Source organism: Netta rufina (assembly GCF_964035555.1).
Source record: "Netta rufina genome assembly, chromosome: 1".
Classification (NCBI taxonomy): Eukaryota; Metazoa; Chordata; class Aves; order Anseriformes; family Anatidae; genus Netta; species Netta rufina.
Genome location: NC_140123.1, coordinates 3632157 through 3648865, shown reverse-complemented (window position 1 = coordinate 3648865; position 16709 = coordinate 3632157). Strand labels below are relative to the sequence as shown.

The 16709-nt window shown below is 42.6% G+C and overlaps 1 protein-coding gene across 2 annotated transcripts in view; it reads left to right on the top strand.

Annotated features, from left to right (window-relative positions):
• Positions 1–3009: 3009 nt before the first annotated feature.
• The window catches only part of INTS4 (integrator complex subunit 4), a gene marked incomplete at its 5' end in the record, with an annotated part of 30480 nt that continues 16780 nt past the window's right edge, over positions 3010–16709 (top strand). The window contains 12 exons of one of the 2 annotated variants that reach the window (XM_084306553.1): positions 3010–3088; positions 3870–4064; positions 6328–6445; positions 6800–6906; positions 7442–7627; positions 8726–8776; positions 9826–9914; positions 10182–10302; positions 10840–10911; positions 11753–11927; positions 14654–14859; positions 16482–16624. In XM_084306553.1, coding sequence (XP_084162679.1) covers positions 3035–3088; positions 3870–4064; positions 6328–6445; positions 6800–6906; positions 7442–7627; positions 8726–8776; positions 9826–9914; positions 10182–10302; positions 10840–10911; positions 11753–11927; positions 14654–14859; positions 16482–16624 — 1517 coding nt within the window. The remainder of the gene's footprint in view (positions 3089–3869; positions 4065–6327; positions 6446–6799; positions 6907–7441; positions 7628–8725; positions 8777–9825; positions 9915–10181; positions 10303–10839; positions 10912–11752; positions 11928–14653; positions 14860–16481; positions 16625–16709) is intronic. The other variant, XM_084306554.1, reaches the window with a different exon arrangement.

Sequence of the window (16709 nt, the reverse complement as noted above, 5' to 3'; positions counted from 1 at the left end):
CGAAGTGCCACCGCTGATGGAGGGCAGAAGAAAGGAATTATTTAAACAAATTTACTTAGGCTGTGGAGGCTGTGGGCCCACGAAAGACTCTCTGGTTGTTTGCCAAATTAAAGAGCATGTTTTGTTGGGCTTTTGGGGATAACTATACAAAAAGTGTGTGTCTTGAAATGCAGTATGATGTTTTCCAAAATCTGTATTCCTTTTGTGTCCACTAGTACTGACTATGTTGAAGAGTAAAGGCACTGCAGAGCCAGAGGTACCAGGAAAAGGAGGAAATTTAATCTCTGTTGCCAACAATTAGATGAATTGAGGGAGCCAGATTTTAGGGTTGAGCCAATCTTACTCAACCTAAGGGAAATAAATAATCCCAAATACCTCCTGTGGACATGCGTCATTAGTCTCAGTACAAACAGGAACACTCTGCTGCCTTAGGGTCCAAGCTTGTTCCTAGGGTTAAGAGCAGCACATGGACTTGTCCACTGCACTCAGCTTTATTTTGATTCATAAACACCAAGATCTAGAGTCTCTTCACACTAACATGCTGACCTCAGAGCCTTCTCCTTGCTTTGAACACCCATAAATTAAAGTCTGTTGTACCAGAAGCTGCGCAGAGTGTAGCAGCTGCAGTTTTATTATCAATAAACACAGACAGTATTGACTATAAAGGACACAGACCAACCTCTAAATACTAGCAAACATTTGCAGTGTTGAAAAAAAAAATCAATTTTGTAAAGCAAGAGATCAAATCTGGAAGCAGTTTTGAGATTAAAGGCAGGAGTACATAAAGTCTTTCCTCTGATTAATACTTCACTGTTTCTCATGAATAATAATCATAATTATAATCAGACATAATCTGAACTGTGGAAAAAAAAAAAAAAAAAAAAAAAACACAAGGGAAACTCCAAGCGGAATCACTGAAAGCTGCGTAAATACTTACTCAATTACTCAACTTGAATTTGGATCTTTAATGAGAAAACAAAAGCTCTGGCTGTCATGGTTTTCATACCAGAACCTATGTTAAAAAGAATTTCAGTGTCCCATTCTCTCCTCTTGTTCCTTTCTAGCCTGCTCTCCAGCCAATGTATTTATTACTGCTATTTATTATTTATTTGGAAGGAAAGATAGCTTTCCTTTCAGCTATGGTCTAGGATCAACAAAAAATAAAAATGCCATCACTGATATGAGGACACGCACTCCTCTCTCCTGTCACACTACTTCAACCTTTTTATTGGGGCATTCATTATTATTACAGCACCATTTTTAATTTTATAAGCTTCTGGAAGAATAGGGAATGCCCCTGTGATTTGACTGGAAGGAAGTGCCACTGAAGTTAAGGCCTGGGTCTTTAATGGTTATTCTGCTTTACAGCATATGTTTTGGGTCCTAAATCAGGTTTAAAACACATGTCAATATTCCAAATGTTTTTTGTTGTTTTGTTTTTGTTGGTGTTGGTGGGTTTTATATTATTATTTTTTTATTATTGTATTTTTTTAATTTTTGTTTTTACTGGATATGGCTTTTAGGTGGGTTTTAATAACTGGAGATATCTGAAAATCATGATGGCTAATTTGATTATGGCTGTATTTCTTTTACTTCTAAGAACTCTAAGAACTCCTCCCTGTTAAGGACAATAATCTCTGGGGTGATAAACAAATATATTTTGACAGCTCTTTGAATGATACAGAAGTGCTATATTTACTGACATCCTCCGAGATAAATCCCTGAATTCAAAAGCTTTATCTTCATGATAATGGATATGAACCATTTCTAATTGTTTGATTTCAGATGTGCTCATCCTGACACAAATACCCCAGCAGTAAAATTTGGGAGCCATGCCACTGGCCTCCATGCAGTTCAGCCATAGGTGTGAGGGGACATGCTGAGACCTCTTACATGTATAACCTTGTTAAGAACTGGCAGAATCAAGGTCTGAAAAGGCAAAAAGATTTAGAAAATAGGATCTGTGATCATAACCAAGTGGTTGGTGGCACTTAGCCTGGAAGATAGATTTACATTTGTTCCATGGGCCAAAACTCACTGAAGAGCCTTTATATACTTTATTTCTCGACGACTGGGACCCTCCTCTGTTTCCCCATTGACTGGGTAGCCCAGGTTCACAACCTATGAGATGCTTCCCAGGTAATACATGGCTTCCAGTTGCCAGCCTGTTATTTTTCAGATTTCTTTTGACTTTCTTACTCTTTGAGGTGATAATGTTTCTTCACTTATCTGTCTCGATACCGTGAATTTCACCTGATTTGCACTAAGGAGTCTGGTTGTCTGCATTTTACAAGGTTGTCTGTCAAGCTTTCTTCTCACTGCAGGCATATTTCAATACCACATTCCTTCCCTCTAAGCAATGTAACTCTGTGCAAAAACAACATTTTTGTTCCCACACACATGGTTTCACAGCATCTTTCACCACACTCAGGGAAACACCTGAGGGAAGCTGAAGGAACCACCACTACCACCACTTCTCACCAAAATTATAATAAATAATAAACCCACAGCGGAGCAAAGCCACTGGGGCAAGGGTGGTGGGCGTCAATCTTTGGAAATGCTGCCACTTGGCGCCATGTGGAGGGCATTTTTGAGGAAAAATGAGCCCCTGTGGGGCACTTCTGGGGAGGTTCAGGTTGGAAATGAGGAGACATTTCTGCTCAGCAAGAGCGGTCAGGCCTTGGGACGGGTTGCCCAGGGAGGTGGGGGAGTCCCCGTCCCTGGGGGTGTTCAAGGAGAGGTTGGACGTGGTGCTTGGGGACAGGGCTTGGTGGTGACATTGGTGGTAGGGGGGTGGTTGGACCAGATTGGAGTTTTTTTTCCAACTTTCATAACTCTGTGACTCTATGCGCCCCTCCCACCCATAGGCGGCGCAGGCCGCGCGGCCGCCATCTTGTGACCCCCCCCCCCCCCTCCCCCCGTTCCCATGGCAACAGGCGGCCGCTCCTCCCTTCCCCGGACCTCCCGACCATAGAGGCGGACCTCCAGCCGGGCTAGAGAGGCCGGAACTCTATGGTACGGCGGCGGTGACAAGATGGCGGCGCACCTGAAGAAGAGGGTGTACGAGGAGTTCACCAAGGTGGTGCAGGTAAACAGGGCCGGGGGCGGCTGAGGGGGCTTGGAGGAGTCCAGGGGTCTCCTGTGAGGGGCAGGGGGGAGAATGTGGGGAGAGGGGGGCGGCTGTCGGCTGTCGGCTTTGGGGAAGGGGGTGGGGGTTTGGGGTGGGGGTAGGGGGTCTGTGAGGGGTTGTTTGGGGTGTGGAGGGGGCTGTGGGGGTGTGGAGGGGGCTGTGGGGGCTGTGTGGGTGTGGAGGGGGCTGTGGGGGCTGTGGGGGTGTGGAGGGGGCTGTGGGGGTGTGGAGGGGGCTGTGGGGGTGTGGAGGGGGCTGTGGGGGTGTGGAGGGGGCTGTGGGGGTGTGGAGGGGGCTGTGGGGGTGTGGAGGGGGCTGTGGGGGTGTGGAGGGGGCTGTGGGGATGTGGAGGGGGCTGTGGGGATGTGGAGGGGGCTGTGGGGATGTGGAGGGGGCTGTGGGGATGTGGAGGGGGCTGTGGGGTGTTTGTTTTGGAGTGGTGAGGCCGGAGGGTCACTGCTGCCAGGGGAGGGGGGAATGGTGGTGGTCCCAGCCCAGGGAGGAGGAGGGTAAGGGGGTTTCTTAGGGCTGGAGGAGCTGCTCTGGAGGGGGAGGTGAGGGAGGAGCGGCTGCTTGGGGTTGGAAGGGGCTGGAGTTGCCTCAAGCGGTGTTTATCTGCATGTGGGAGCTGCCCCAGAGGGCTGCAGGGTGTTCCAGAATAAAGAGAACCACCAGTGAGTGCCGTAGGAGCTTCCTCAGGGAAATATTCCCCCTGTGTTTCTGCCCCGTGCCCCCGCAGCAGCAGCATGAGGACCTGTCGGCCAAGAAGCTGCGCCTGACCAAGCCCAGCAAGTCCGCAGCACTCCACGTCGACCTGTGCAAAGCCACCTCGCCTGCCGATGCCTTGCAGTACCTGCTGCAGTTTGCCAGGAAGCCCGTGGAAGTGGAGAGCGTGGAAGGCGTTGTCAGGATCCTGCTGGAGCATTATTACAAGGTAGTGAGGCAGGGAGCCAGACACGCTTTCAGAATCCTTCTTCTGGCCTTACATCCATGAGTCCTTTACATCCATGGTTACAGCTCATTCCATTAAGTCTCTTCGTTGAGGGTTTCGGGAGTAGTGGCAGGGATGTGAGCTATGTTCTCTCTGCAGATGGGCTGCATGTTTAATTTTAAATTAACTTTCCAAGCATCAGAAGACGTGACAAGAAGCTTTCCAAGCTGTCCAAAGCTGGCTCAACTTTATTTAAATACTTCCTTGTTTTTCTAGGAGTGGAGAAACATTTTAACTGTTCCTAATGCTGTGGACAGGCCACCTCTAAGATGTCATTTATGAAAAACTCTTAAAGGAAAAGCTTTTCAACCAAAAAATCTTAGCAGCAAGATAACAAATAAATAACACTTCCTTCACGCTAGCTGGATATTGATCCTTAATTTGATAAACCAAACGTTACTCTAGGTAACAAAGCTGCACTGTGAGCTGAAATGTTTGTCATAAATGTCCTTGTTCTGTTTGTTCTTTGTTTTATAATTGAGTCTACTCTGCTTTGAATTGACACTAAAGCTCTAAGCTGTGTTTTAGCAGCTTCTGTATTTAACTTGCTTTTGGCTTGTGTCTTGAAACTGTTTTACCTGTTTATTTAAAGGATTTTACTTTCATCAGTGAACTATTCCATGCTCAGAAGAGCTAACAACTTAAGGAAAATATAAAAATGCAATTTCAATTTGTGTTGCAGTCCGTATCAGAAAAGAGACTCTTAAAGTTACAGCTGAGGTCGGATTTTCAAGTGCCAGCTGGTTACAGAAAGCAGCTTTTGAAAAGCATTGTAGTCCTGCAGCCAACCTTATGGTACCATTAGGTCAAATTTTCTGAAAAAAATGGTTTCTGAGAATCTCCTGGGAGCCTGGGACTGAACTGGTCTTCCAAAAACTTCACCCTGAAAGTGGGAACTGCGCTGGAGGCGGTTGTGTGATGATGAATTTTGTTTGTAGTGTCATTGCTTTATTTAAGGTCGTGCTGAGGGTGGCTGGGACGAGGGTTTAGAGGCACAGCAACTTTCTGGTGTTCTGCTCGTTGAGGTGGTGATCAGACCTTTAATATAAAAGAGAAGTTTCTCATTCTCTGCTCACAGATCATTAGAAAGAGGGAGAAAACACCTGGGCTGGGAGGCTACTTACAGCTCAGTAATGATAACATTGTAAGCATTGTGCACAAGGCATTTAAAAGTGCCTTTATAAGGTTGTGTTTTTTCTGCATTTTGAGGATATCCGTGCATCTTAACACTAATGGACGTGGTCCAGAGAGAGGAATGGTTGCTCAAGCCCGAGTTTCCAGCTCTAAAGAGAGAAAATGCTTCTTGGCTCAGTTTGGAAAGAGGCTGCTCCTGCAGGCATAGCATTTGTCAAGGCAGTATGGCACTGAAGTCTCTCCTAAACGCTTCTGGAAGATGTGATAGTTGCAATATTGCTCCACTTGTTGAAAGATGTCATCATTGTACCTGTAACGTTGCTGCACCTCCGTGTTCAGCACTGTACACTTGCTTGGTTTAAAATCCAAACTTAATTTTGTCTTTTTACCCTATCTTGGATATCATTCACAGCGTGGATTTCCTTCCCCTTAGGACTAGAAGTGTTGGGTGCACAAGTCTGTAGAATGCTCAGATTAATAACTCGTGGAAATACATGAACTTTTAAAAAAGAACTTAATAATTTGTGATGCTTATTTATGTAATTATCACCTGTGACAGCTTTTGCTGTTGCTTAAATGAACAAATATACGCAGCTTTTTTTGTTGTTGCTCTCAGATTGGCATGATTCCTCCTCACTGTTAAGAGAAACACTAATTTCCACAAGCCCACAGACCGTGATGCTTAGCAGAGGTCAAGAGACCGCCAGGATCAGTTTGTCTTCTAAAATCCTCCTGTTTGTTCATTAAAAACTTAAAAGATATTAACATTATCAGCAGTGAATTTTCCATGATCTTGAAAACCTAATTATTTAAACTCTAAATTTTCAAACAATCATAAAGGCAACCTTCAGGAATTATGAATAAAAAAATGATTTCGAAATGTCCTGGAAGCTGCCACAGAAACATTCCGCTGTGGTTACTTTCCTGTGAGGTGTGCTGTAAAAAGCAGACAGGAGGAAGTAGCCTGGCATTAAAATTCAGTCCCATGTGCTGAATTGTAAATGGGTCCTGCCTCTGTGCAGTGTTTTTTGCTCTCCAAACTGAAAAAAATGCTGTCTGTTTTTCCTTCCAGGAGAACGATGCCTCTGTGAGACTGAAGATTGCTTCCTTGCTGGGTTTGTTATCGAAGACTGCAGGATTCTCCCCGGACTGCATTGTGGATGATGCCATTAACACACTTCAGAATGAGAGTAAGCCACAATTTGCAGGTGGTGCTTGAGGTCGGGGCAGAAGGGTGTAGCCAGGAGGTCGAGGGAAGCAATTATTGCCCTTTCCTCAGCGCTATTTAGGTGCTGCATCAACTTTTGGGCTCCTGGTGCCAGATAACTGCTGGTAAGTTTGGTTGAGTTCAGCAGAGGGCGACCAGGGTGACTGGGGGCTGTTTTACACGATGTACGAGGAGAAGCCAAGGCAACAGGGCTTATTTTTGGCCCTAAAAAGAGAAGTCTCTGTGAGGACCTTTAGCCCTAAATAATTCTACAGTTCTGGGGCTGGTGAGGAGCTCAGCAATGAGGTAAATCACTTTTCACTCTTTCCTTTTGCAGAGTCTCATCAGGTCCTTGCTCAGCTGCTGGACACCCTGCTGGTGATCGGCACGAAGCTCACGGAGAACCCCTCTGTCAGGATGAGGCTGGTAGAGGTGGCCTGTAAGGTAAGGCAGCTCCGTAGCAAAGCTCTGCTCTTGCATATTCATTTTGGGATTCAATCCCTTCTGGGAGAGAGCTTGAGGTATTAAAATTTAAATAAGAGTGACTTGAAAGTGAACGTGGTGTGAGCCCAACACTGCCTCTTGTTAGCAAGTTTATAAATGGCACTGGTGTTTGTGAGGCATCTTTGCTGCTTTTTAAGATATTTTTCTCTTTCTCTTACGTTTTATAAGCATATTGGTGTTTTATAGGTGATATTTAGAAACTCAACTAAGAATATTGCCTGACAAATAGCTTATTTTATTAATAGAAAGAATTAAGAAGCATTAAAATACTTAAGCAAATGCGTTTATAATCTTTTTAAATTTTCATCGCTGCCAGAGGAAAAAATGTGTCCTCACTGCTTAACTTATTTTAAATTTTTTCATCAAAATGCCAACATTTCTTAACTGCTAGAAATCCTATTATGAGTAGTTCTTTTGAAGGGATAAAAGAACAATCCAAATCCAATTATATCTATTCTTCTCTCGTATGTCATAGCATCTGACAGATTCTTCCCATGGGGTAAGAAATAAGTGTCTTCAGTTAATTGGCTGTCTTGGACCGGTGGAGAAAGGTGTTGCAAAAGAAGCTGAGAGCCAGGCTGCCAAAGATGTCCAGAAGATAATAGGGGATCATTTCAACGACCAGGACCCTCGTGTTAGGACAGCAGCTATAAAAGCCATGGTAAGTAGTGCTAATATAGTGGAAGAAACTGTTTGGGGTTCTATAAGGAAGACATCTCAGAAATTTGTAGCAGCAAAAATACGAGCGATGAATGCGCAGCTGAGAATTTTGGTTGGTGAGAGTTGCTTGTGAGTAGATGGGTATACAGAACTTCCTCTGTTACCCTTACAGTTCATAACAATATCCCATCTGACCTGATGGTGAACAAGGGCACTTTCATTATTGTTCTTAGACTCTGAAGAAAGAAGCAAGATGCATTTGAGAGGTCACGCTTCACTTGAATCTGTCCAGAATCTCCCTCTGCTGGAGGCTGTGCTCGTCCTTCATTTTCACTCAATTTTGATTTTTTTTCATACAACTTTTTAAACCTCTTTAGTGACTTCTGTAATGACGTTTGAACCAAGTCCCTAGTCAAGTGTCTGACTTTAAATTTAATAATTACAGCACAAAGTCAATTGTTTTGCTTCAGTTTAAAGATCCTGAATGGATTCAGGGTCACTAACCTCTTGTAGGGTTTTTGATCGCAGTTTTCATTGCTACCGTGTTTTTTGTTATTTTATTTATGGATTTTACACTATGTCACCAGCATGTTGTGTTTTGAAATGAATACAGAAAAGCAACTGTTTCCTTTGTTGTTGACTGTATTCAATGCTGCTGTTCTTGTTTGTCAGATCTGCTTTGTTCCAAATGATGACAAACAAGGTTTAGTATGATTTAGTTTTTCGTTGTTCATCTGGTTGGGTAATTGAAGATTTATAGAGCAGGAAAATTCACTGGCAATACTGCTTCTGGGTCTGTGTTTCAGGTAGTGGATGAAGCTGAATAACACCAAGCAACTGTTTGGAGTTTAGGGGACCGAACAGGCAACGTGTTTGTATAAATGGTGTTTTCCTAAGCAATCAAAACATAAATGGTTGTGACATTTAAAAGTTTATACTGAAGTCAAGATTTTTATTTAAAATACTTGGTTGTGTAATAGCCTAATTATAGCAGCAATCAACACATGCAAGCAACTAACTTTACTCAAAGCAGAAGTGATGAAAAACGACAATTAAAACTGAAGTTATATTTCCTTTTTTCTTTTTCTTTCCCCTGTAGCTGCAGCTTCACGAAAGAGGATTAAAATTACAGCAGGCCATTTACGGTCAGGTAAAACCTCATATTCATTTGTATTTATTTTGTACTTGTTTGTCTGTCTTGCTTTTTTAGATACTATGACAATGTGCTTTGAAAGGTGAAAATCACTGAACAGGGGTGGGGTATTCTGCACACAGGTTGCCTGTATTCTTTCTTGCCCTATGGCAGTGGAAATAAGAAACGGTTTTGCATCTTTTTGATCTCAAATGCGCTAAATTATGTGTTTTGATTGGAATATATTGTTTATTGGGGGGAAATAACCATGGGAAGAGCAAGGCATTGCATAATTATTGCTGTCATCTTGCCATCTCAGTGTTAAACCCTTGTATATTGGGGAATACACCTGATGCCTGGGTTTGTTATGGAATCACAGGGTTTGGCTTGGAAGAGACCTTAAAACCCACCCAGTTCCACTCCCTGTGCTGTGGGCAGTGACATCTTTCACCAGAGTAGGTTGCTCAAAGCCCCATCCAGCCTGACCTTGAACAGCTCCAGGGATGGGGTACCCACAGCTTCTCTGGGCAGCCTGTGCCAGTGCCTCACCACCCTCTGAGTGAAGAATTTCTCCCTTACATCTAATCTAAATTGATGCTGTTTTAGTTTAAAGCCCTTATTCCTTGTCCTGTCCCTACACACCCTAGTAAAATGTCTCTCCCTGTTTTTCCTATAAGCCCCTTTAGGCATTGAAAGGCTGCAATAAGCTCTCCCCAGAGCCTTCTGCAGGCTAAACAACCCCAGCTCTTTCAGCCTTTCTTTGCTCCAGCTCTCTGATCATCTTCAGGGCCTCCTGTGGACCTGCTCATGTTATGTCAGTAGGGTTGCAGAGCTAAGTCCTAGGAAAGAGTCATGCTGTGTGCTTCCCACGCAGTGCAGGCATGTCTGGAGCACGCTGAGTGTGCCTAACAGGCTTTATTAGGACTTCCCTACCAGATCAAATCTGGAAATATGGGGGATTCGAAGAGAAGACTGATTCTATCCTCAATTATAATGTGTGGACTGATTTATGGTGAGGGTCATAAATTTGTGGGAAACGGTATACTGGATTGCAAATCTTTTTTCAGGCCTGCAAGCTGTTGGCAGATGATTACGAGCAAGTGCGCAGTGCTGCAGTTCAGCTCATTTGGGTCCTCAGTCAACTTTATCCTGAAAGGTACGTGCTGTGTGCAAAGTGACTCAAAAAGGAGGCATGGAAATCTCCTAATCCTGGCAGTTTTGTGCCAGGAAGTCTCAGGAGCAGCAGTTTAAAAACTGATGTGTTCAAAATGCTGACACTTGATGAGAAGGCACTGATCCGGATGACGTTTTGGTTCCTGATATTTACCGTACATCCACGGGAATTCAGTTTAATTATATTTTTGTTTTCCATCACGCTGCATGGCATCAGGTCAGCAAGCTGAATTCCGTTTCTCTGTCCTAGCATTGTCCCGATTCCTTCATCTAATGAGGAAATTCGGTTGGTTGATGATGCATTTGGAAAAATCTGTCATATGGTTAGCGATGGCTCCTGGGTTGTTAGAGTGCAAGCTGCAAAATTACTGGTAAGGTGCATTCTTTTCCACTCTGAAATTAGTTCTTGTCATGTTAGATTTCTTTTTTTCATCTACTTGAAATGGGAGGGAATTTTATAACAGCTTAGATACATTCATACCAAAATTCTGAGAAGGAAAAAAGAGGGAGGTTGAGTGCATGGTGTTGAGTACGTTTGTTTGTTTTTTCTCAGCTGATCTCTACAATAATTCTTTCCTTGAGGTTAGGCAGATATCCAATAAAAAACAAGCACTTGGAATAATTTCCCCTTCCACTTCCCCAAGACATGTAAACAACTGAACTCAAGAAAAGCCAGATTAAATTCAGTGGGAAAATCAGCTGTTCTGCTCATGTTAAGCAAACTCTTCTGGGTTCTGCCATGCAGCAGTGTCAAGCACTATATAAAACTGTTAGAGTGAATTAATTTCTCACAGTAGGAAGAAAAGAAACGATTTGACCCTGTGTTGGGATGTATCAGGAAATTGTATGGTAAAATTGGGAAGAATTTTCTTACTTCCTTTTGTTATATCTTTTTTTCTGTCCTTTAGGGTTCCATGCAACAAGTTAGCTCCCATTTCTTGGAGCAGACCCTTGACAAGAAGCTCATGTCGGATCTGAGGGTATGGAAATGCTTGCGTGTTGTTTTTTTTTTCCCTGTGCACTAAAATGGCACAGCACCTGTTAATGCTGAGCGTGTTTGTTTTGCATGTCCTTGCCTCGGGGCTGCTGAGAGTTAATTGATGATGGCAGGTTTTCTTTTAGATTAAAGTCAGCGAAGCAATTGCCAGTTTTAGATTTCGTTAGCTGAGCTGTGTAATAAACAGCTCTAGGCTATTCAGGTTTCACAGATGAGAGGTAAATGCTCGTGTTCTTCTGACAGCCGTTTGGCTAGAAGCTCTGTTTTGTGCAGAAAGATTGCATCCTGATTTGGGGAGCAAGCTTACGGCAGCATCCAGCAAGATCTGGCTGGTAGTCAGAGACATTTCAAGAGCGATGAGCGTCTGGAGACTGGAACCTTTGAGCCCTATGAGCAAAAAAAGCCACTTTTCAGTAAAATTTCTTCCCTAAGTAGCTTGCTCAAGGTATTATGTTCCGTTTCTCTTGCCTACAAAACAATAATGAAGCCAGAGCTGTGTTATCATCTGTTTTTTTTGTAGATTGGATATTGGATACTTGACAGATGGGCCTATGCTCTACCCAGTTTGGTTAAGAAAGATGTCTAAGAATATGTTAATTAAAATATATTAGTTACTATCCTTTCCCAACGTCAGAAGCACAAAGAATTACTGGCAATTAGAAATATTTGTAGAGGAGAAGGTATTAATAACTTTTCTCAGCATTTGCATGTCTACATCAGTGTCTAAACCTCAAGATACAGCCATTTTTGAATTAAAAAATAATATTTTGTTGAGTCATCTTTAAAGGTTCCCGTGGTTGTAACTGAAAAATCTGTTTGGACAGAGGAAGCGCACTGCACATGAACGAGCCAAGGAACTCTACAGCTCTGGGGAGTTTTCAAGTGGCAGAAAATGGGGAGACGATGCTCCCAAAGAGGAAATCGATACAGGTGCTGTGAACTTGATTGAATCAGGAGCTTGCGGAGCCTTTGTTCATGGCCTGGAAGATGAGATGTATGGTAAGTGTTAACTTACGCAGTGACCACGTTGCATAGGACGTACAAACTAAAAATTTTTATGTATTTATTTATTTATGAACAAAATAGATCACCTGGCTGGTGTGTGTCTCTGCGTGTGAGGTTTTTTAAACTAATTGCAGACTTCAAGGTGTTGGATTTTTTTTTTTTCCTTTCTCATCTGGCAGTTGTTTCAAAGATGTTAGTGGTGCACAGTATTTTGGAAAGAAATGCTGAATTGAGTAGCCAAAATCAAACAGCTTTCTGTAAACAGTAAAGTTTTAATAAAATATCTGGGAAGAAGTGGTTGCTTATGCTATTCAGAACCCTTTTTTTTTGTGTGTGTGACTTAAATTTAACAGTTGAATGTGTTTTGAACGTGAAACATAAGCTTATGTTGTTTGAAATTGGTATTTTTCTCTGGAAGAAGGAAAATCAGATCTGCTGAGAGGTTTATGGAACTTGGTGTTTAACTCAAGGCACTGCAAGAGACCTCATCCATGGAGTCCAGTGAGAATTCCTTGTGTAAACATCGCAGCTTCCATCCTCACAGATATCAGAACTAGCAGAGACAAGCCCTCATATTCCTCAAAACATTTCAGAATCCAGCGGTTCCAATTAACAGAAGCTTTCTAATTTCTAACTGATGTTTATCCATGGCCAACTTGCATCCATTTGTTCTTAGGCAGTGTGTTGTTTTTTTTTTTAGGTTTTAGATTAAACTGTTTTTGCTGCTCTCAAGGACTGGTTTTCCTAATGAATTAAATTAATTTTTTGCAAGGGGCTAACTAGGCTAAGTTCCTTTTACACCACTGTTGACCAAAAGCTTTCCTCTTGGCCAGTCAGACTGAATATTCTTGAAAATTGATGACTGGTTCTGTGTGGTTTTGGGCATTTGGATTTCAGGTGGGGTCTTGCTTATATCTTTAGCAATTGTATTTATAATTCTTTGATGAAAATAGCTATGTTTTAAGATCACATGGACGTGCTCTAACGTACTGGGGTCTCCCAGCCTTGCTGTGATGAACTTGGAGGCCTTCATCTGCTTTACAGCAGATGATATCTGGTCAGTTCTTTTAAAAAGGATAAATTGTCAGTATCAAAATGGGCATTCTGGAGCTTTTAAGTTTGGCTGTAGCATTGAGTATGCTGTTGGCCTCAGGAGGGTCTGTGTGTTTTAGCCTTTTGTAGCCCAACTTTCCTGGGGACAAAGTGGAGGTTTGTATTTCAAAAGGCTGCTGAGAACGGCTGGTATTTGTACAGAACCCTGAAAATGCTCAGCCCTGAACGTTGTTCTGATTTTGATTCTAACACTGCTGCAAGGATGAGAATAAATTAGAAAGTATAAAAGCTCTAACAATATCTCTAGTTTATTAATCCATGACTCCTGCAAATAGAAGCATGTTCCCTAATAGCTAAACTCTCCCTGAAGCTCAAAAATGCAACTTTTTTTCCGAATAACAATAAAAATTTTTCACTGTGTCAATCTATTGGTCTGTGGAACTCGTTCTCCATTTTGTTGAGTATTGGGATTGGTGGTAAAATGGAGAAATGTGGACCAGGCACAGGTCTCTGAGTCATGGATGTGTCTCCTTCCACTGCAGCATTTTTAAATCCTGCTGAGCCATCTTCTTTCTTACTCCCAGCTTTTCTTAATTTCTGGAATTCCATCTTTAACTTGAATCTAAATCAATGTGTCAAGTTTATGAACACAATGTTGGCAAATGCATTTTGGTGGTGGTGTTCTTCCTTCCAATACCTTGACCTTAAAGACCACGGAGACTCGTAGCTGTGACAAAGGCTTTGCCACAGAAGAAGCAGAGGTCTTGCTGAGTTTGCATTCCTCTGCTTAATCAGAATAATCAGGAATCGAGTATGTGCTTTAAGAACAATAGGCCTAAAAACTAAACGCAACTTTAAATAAATGCTTTCAAGATGAGCTAATTAGAATGAAAAATAGAAGTGTGCTTAAAACAATAATGTTTGCAAGACATCAGATTAATCTTCATTTTTATGATCCCAGCACAGAAATGGTATGGAAGCTAGCACTGGGAGGAGGATCTCCTCTCCACATAAGCTTCTTATATTTGGGTGCTCTTTAAATTCCTGCTACGTTTTACAGCACAAATGCATTCTGAATACTTGTATGTATTGTTTTCTTTCTGCTTAAATTGTGCCATTTTAATAATTAGGTGGCTTTTTTTTCCTTTCTTTTGAGGAAGTCATGAAGCAGAGGAATTTTGTTCTGTTTGCTGCTGAAATGCTGATCCTCTTGAGCTTTTCAGCAATTCACCAAGCGCTACGTGGCAAGCTAAAAACACAGTGAATGCTCCGAGCAATTAAAACGTCTGCAAGAATAAAGCAAGCAGGGTTTAATTATCTAAATGAGCTTGCTTAAGATACCAGGGTTATAGCTACGCTATAAAAATGGCAAAATGTGCCATGAAATATTAATAGTTGGCCAGGAGACCTTCTTTCACCTGAAAGTCCCTGTGCAGGCACCTAAAGCAGCAGCACGAGCTGTAGTAGAGGTGAGGCTTTTGATTTGAAGGCTTTCCCGTGAAAAGGTCCCTGGTGTCACGGGTCCCTGCTCACTCTCTGTCATCCTCAGTGTTTCCTTAGCAACTCCTGTCCTTAGCCCAGTCCTTGAACAAGCTGAGGCCTGGCTGTCGCTTGGGGTATCCTTTTAAGCAGCAATAATGATTAAATCCTTCCCTGTCTTTTAACAGAGGTTCGCATTGCTGCGGTCGAGGCCCTCTGTATGCTGGCCCAGTCCTCGCCTTCCTTTGCGGAGAAATGTCTCGATTTTTTGGTGGACATGTTTAACGATGAGATCGAGGAGGTGAGGCTGCAGTCGATACACACGATGAGAAAAATCTCCAACAACATCACGCTCCGGGAAGACCAGCTGGATACTGTGTTAGCTGTTTTGGAGGTAAGAACTTCTGAAGGAGGGGGAAAAAAAATGCTTTTCAGCTTTCTTTCAGGAGTTATAATAATTATATAATGCTTAGCAGCCCCTTCTGAGCTGAAACTACACATTTTGGTTTCTTCTCCTCATCTTTAAATGCCCCAAAGACTCCTACAGTCTAGTAGCTTGTGATCTCCAGTACAACAGAATATATTTTTGATAGGTGATACTCAGATAAAAGCTCTCTGCCATCGATAACCACGCTGCTGCATCACGTGGGTTTCCTTCTGTCTCGTTTTCTGCTCCAGCACTTCACAACACTTCGTAGAATCCAGCTTAATCTTTGCCTTGCTTTTGTTCAGCCACTTTCCCTACACCTTTGCTCACCAAACAGAGCCAGGGCGCCCACCTTTGTTGCCTGAATTGTAGGGGCAGGGGTAACTTCTATTTTCCTTCAGCTGCTTTAACTTGATCTGAGTAACTCTCAGCTGCTCCTTGCTTTTCTCATCAGACTTCACACTCTGCTTTTCATGGTGTTCTTGGTCTTGTTTTCAGAGCTGTGTTCCTCTCTGTCCCTTTGTATTCTTCCTCCTTGCCTGTCTCCATCCTGCTCTCCAAGTGGCCCATGCAGCTCACCTGATGTATTTTATTTCCTGAGTTGTTTCATTACAGCCTTTAGAGTAAATCTTCTCTTCCAGTCATATCCTGCACCAAAATAAAGACCAGTTGAGCACCCCCCTGAGCTTTCCTCTTTGGTCATTTGTGTGTGTGAGCTGTCATTTCAGAGCCTTTACAAGAGGGCTGCTCTTCCTTCTTTTGTGTGAGACAGTGAGGAATGTGCTGTTGATATTTAGCAAATTATAATTTAAGAAAAAAAGAAAAGGAAAAAAAAGAATCCCCCATTGAAATGCAGCCAGTTCTTGTATCCTGTCAAATTTTCACATTCCATCCACCGATGCCACACAAACGCAGACAGCAAGGAGCTGCATTATGGAGCAACAAGGTGTTTTTTTTTTTTTTTTTTTGGCAGAAGGATTTAATTAATTATGCTGGAATCCAGCCACACTATTTCTAAAAACACTACTTGAGGATTGCATGAGCTCCTCTTTACGATATCGCCTGAAACCCTCTGAAGGTAACAGAGGTAAAAGCTTGAGGAATTGACCTTCAGCTGTTGCTAGGCTTCTCTGAAGGAGGTAAAACAATTTCCTGAGATAGATGACCAACACAAATCTTCACGTTCCCCATCACGTTGAGTTTCTCTTTGTGTGTGCTTAAGGGTACTGTGTCACTCAAACCCAACAGTGGTTCCTGTTCTGTTTTGAGGTCAGTGGTGAAAAAGATTAATTTCAACCCATTAAATGAAACCCAAGTGTAGAGGAGACCAGCAGCTGACTGCAGCAATTGCCTGGTCTGTCAGTTCATCTCTGTTTTAGCTAAAATAATTAAAAACATGCTATTTTTCAGATGCTCCTAGTGCTAAGCAACATTTCCAAGGAGCAGGAACTGCTAAATTTAAAATAAGTGTATGCACGGGTATCCCTCTGAGCACTCAAAGGTGGTGATTTTTGTTGTGTTTTAGGATTGTTGTTTAGGATTTGCTTACAATGTTGTTCTAGGATTCTTTTTTTTTGTTGTTGTTTTAGGATTCTTCAAGGGACATTCGGGAAGCTCTGCACGAGCTGCTGTGTTGCACCAATGTCTCAACTAAAGAAGGCATCCATCTCGCGCTGGTGGAACTTCTGAAAAACCTGACGAAGTATCCCACAGACAGAGAATCCATCTGGAAGTAAGTGTGCTCAGCATCCTTGTGTGTCTCCTTAGTTTCCTACTTCCTTAAAAACTGAGGTTTTAGGCAGATGTTGAACTAGCTA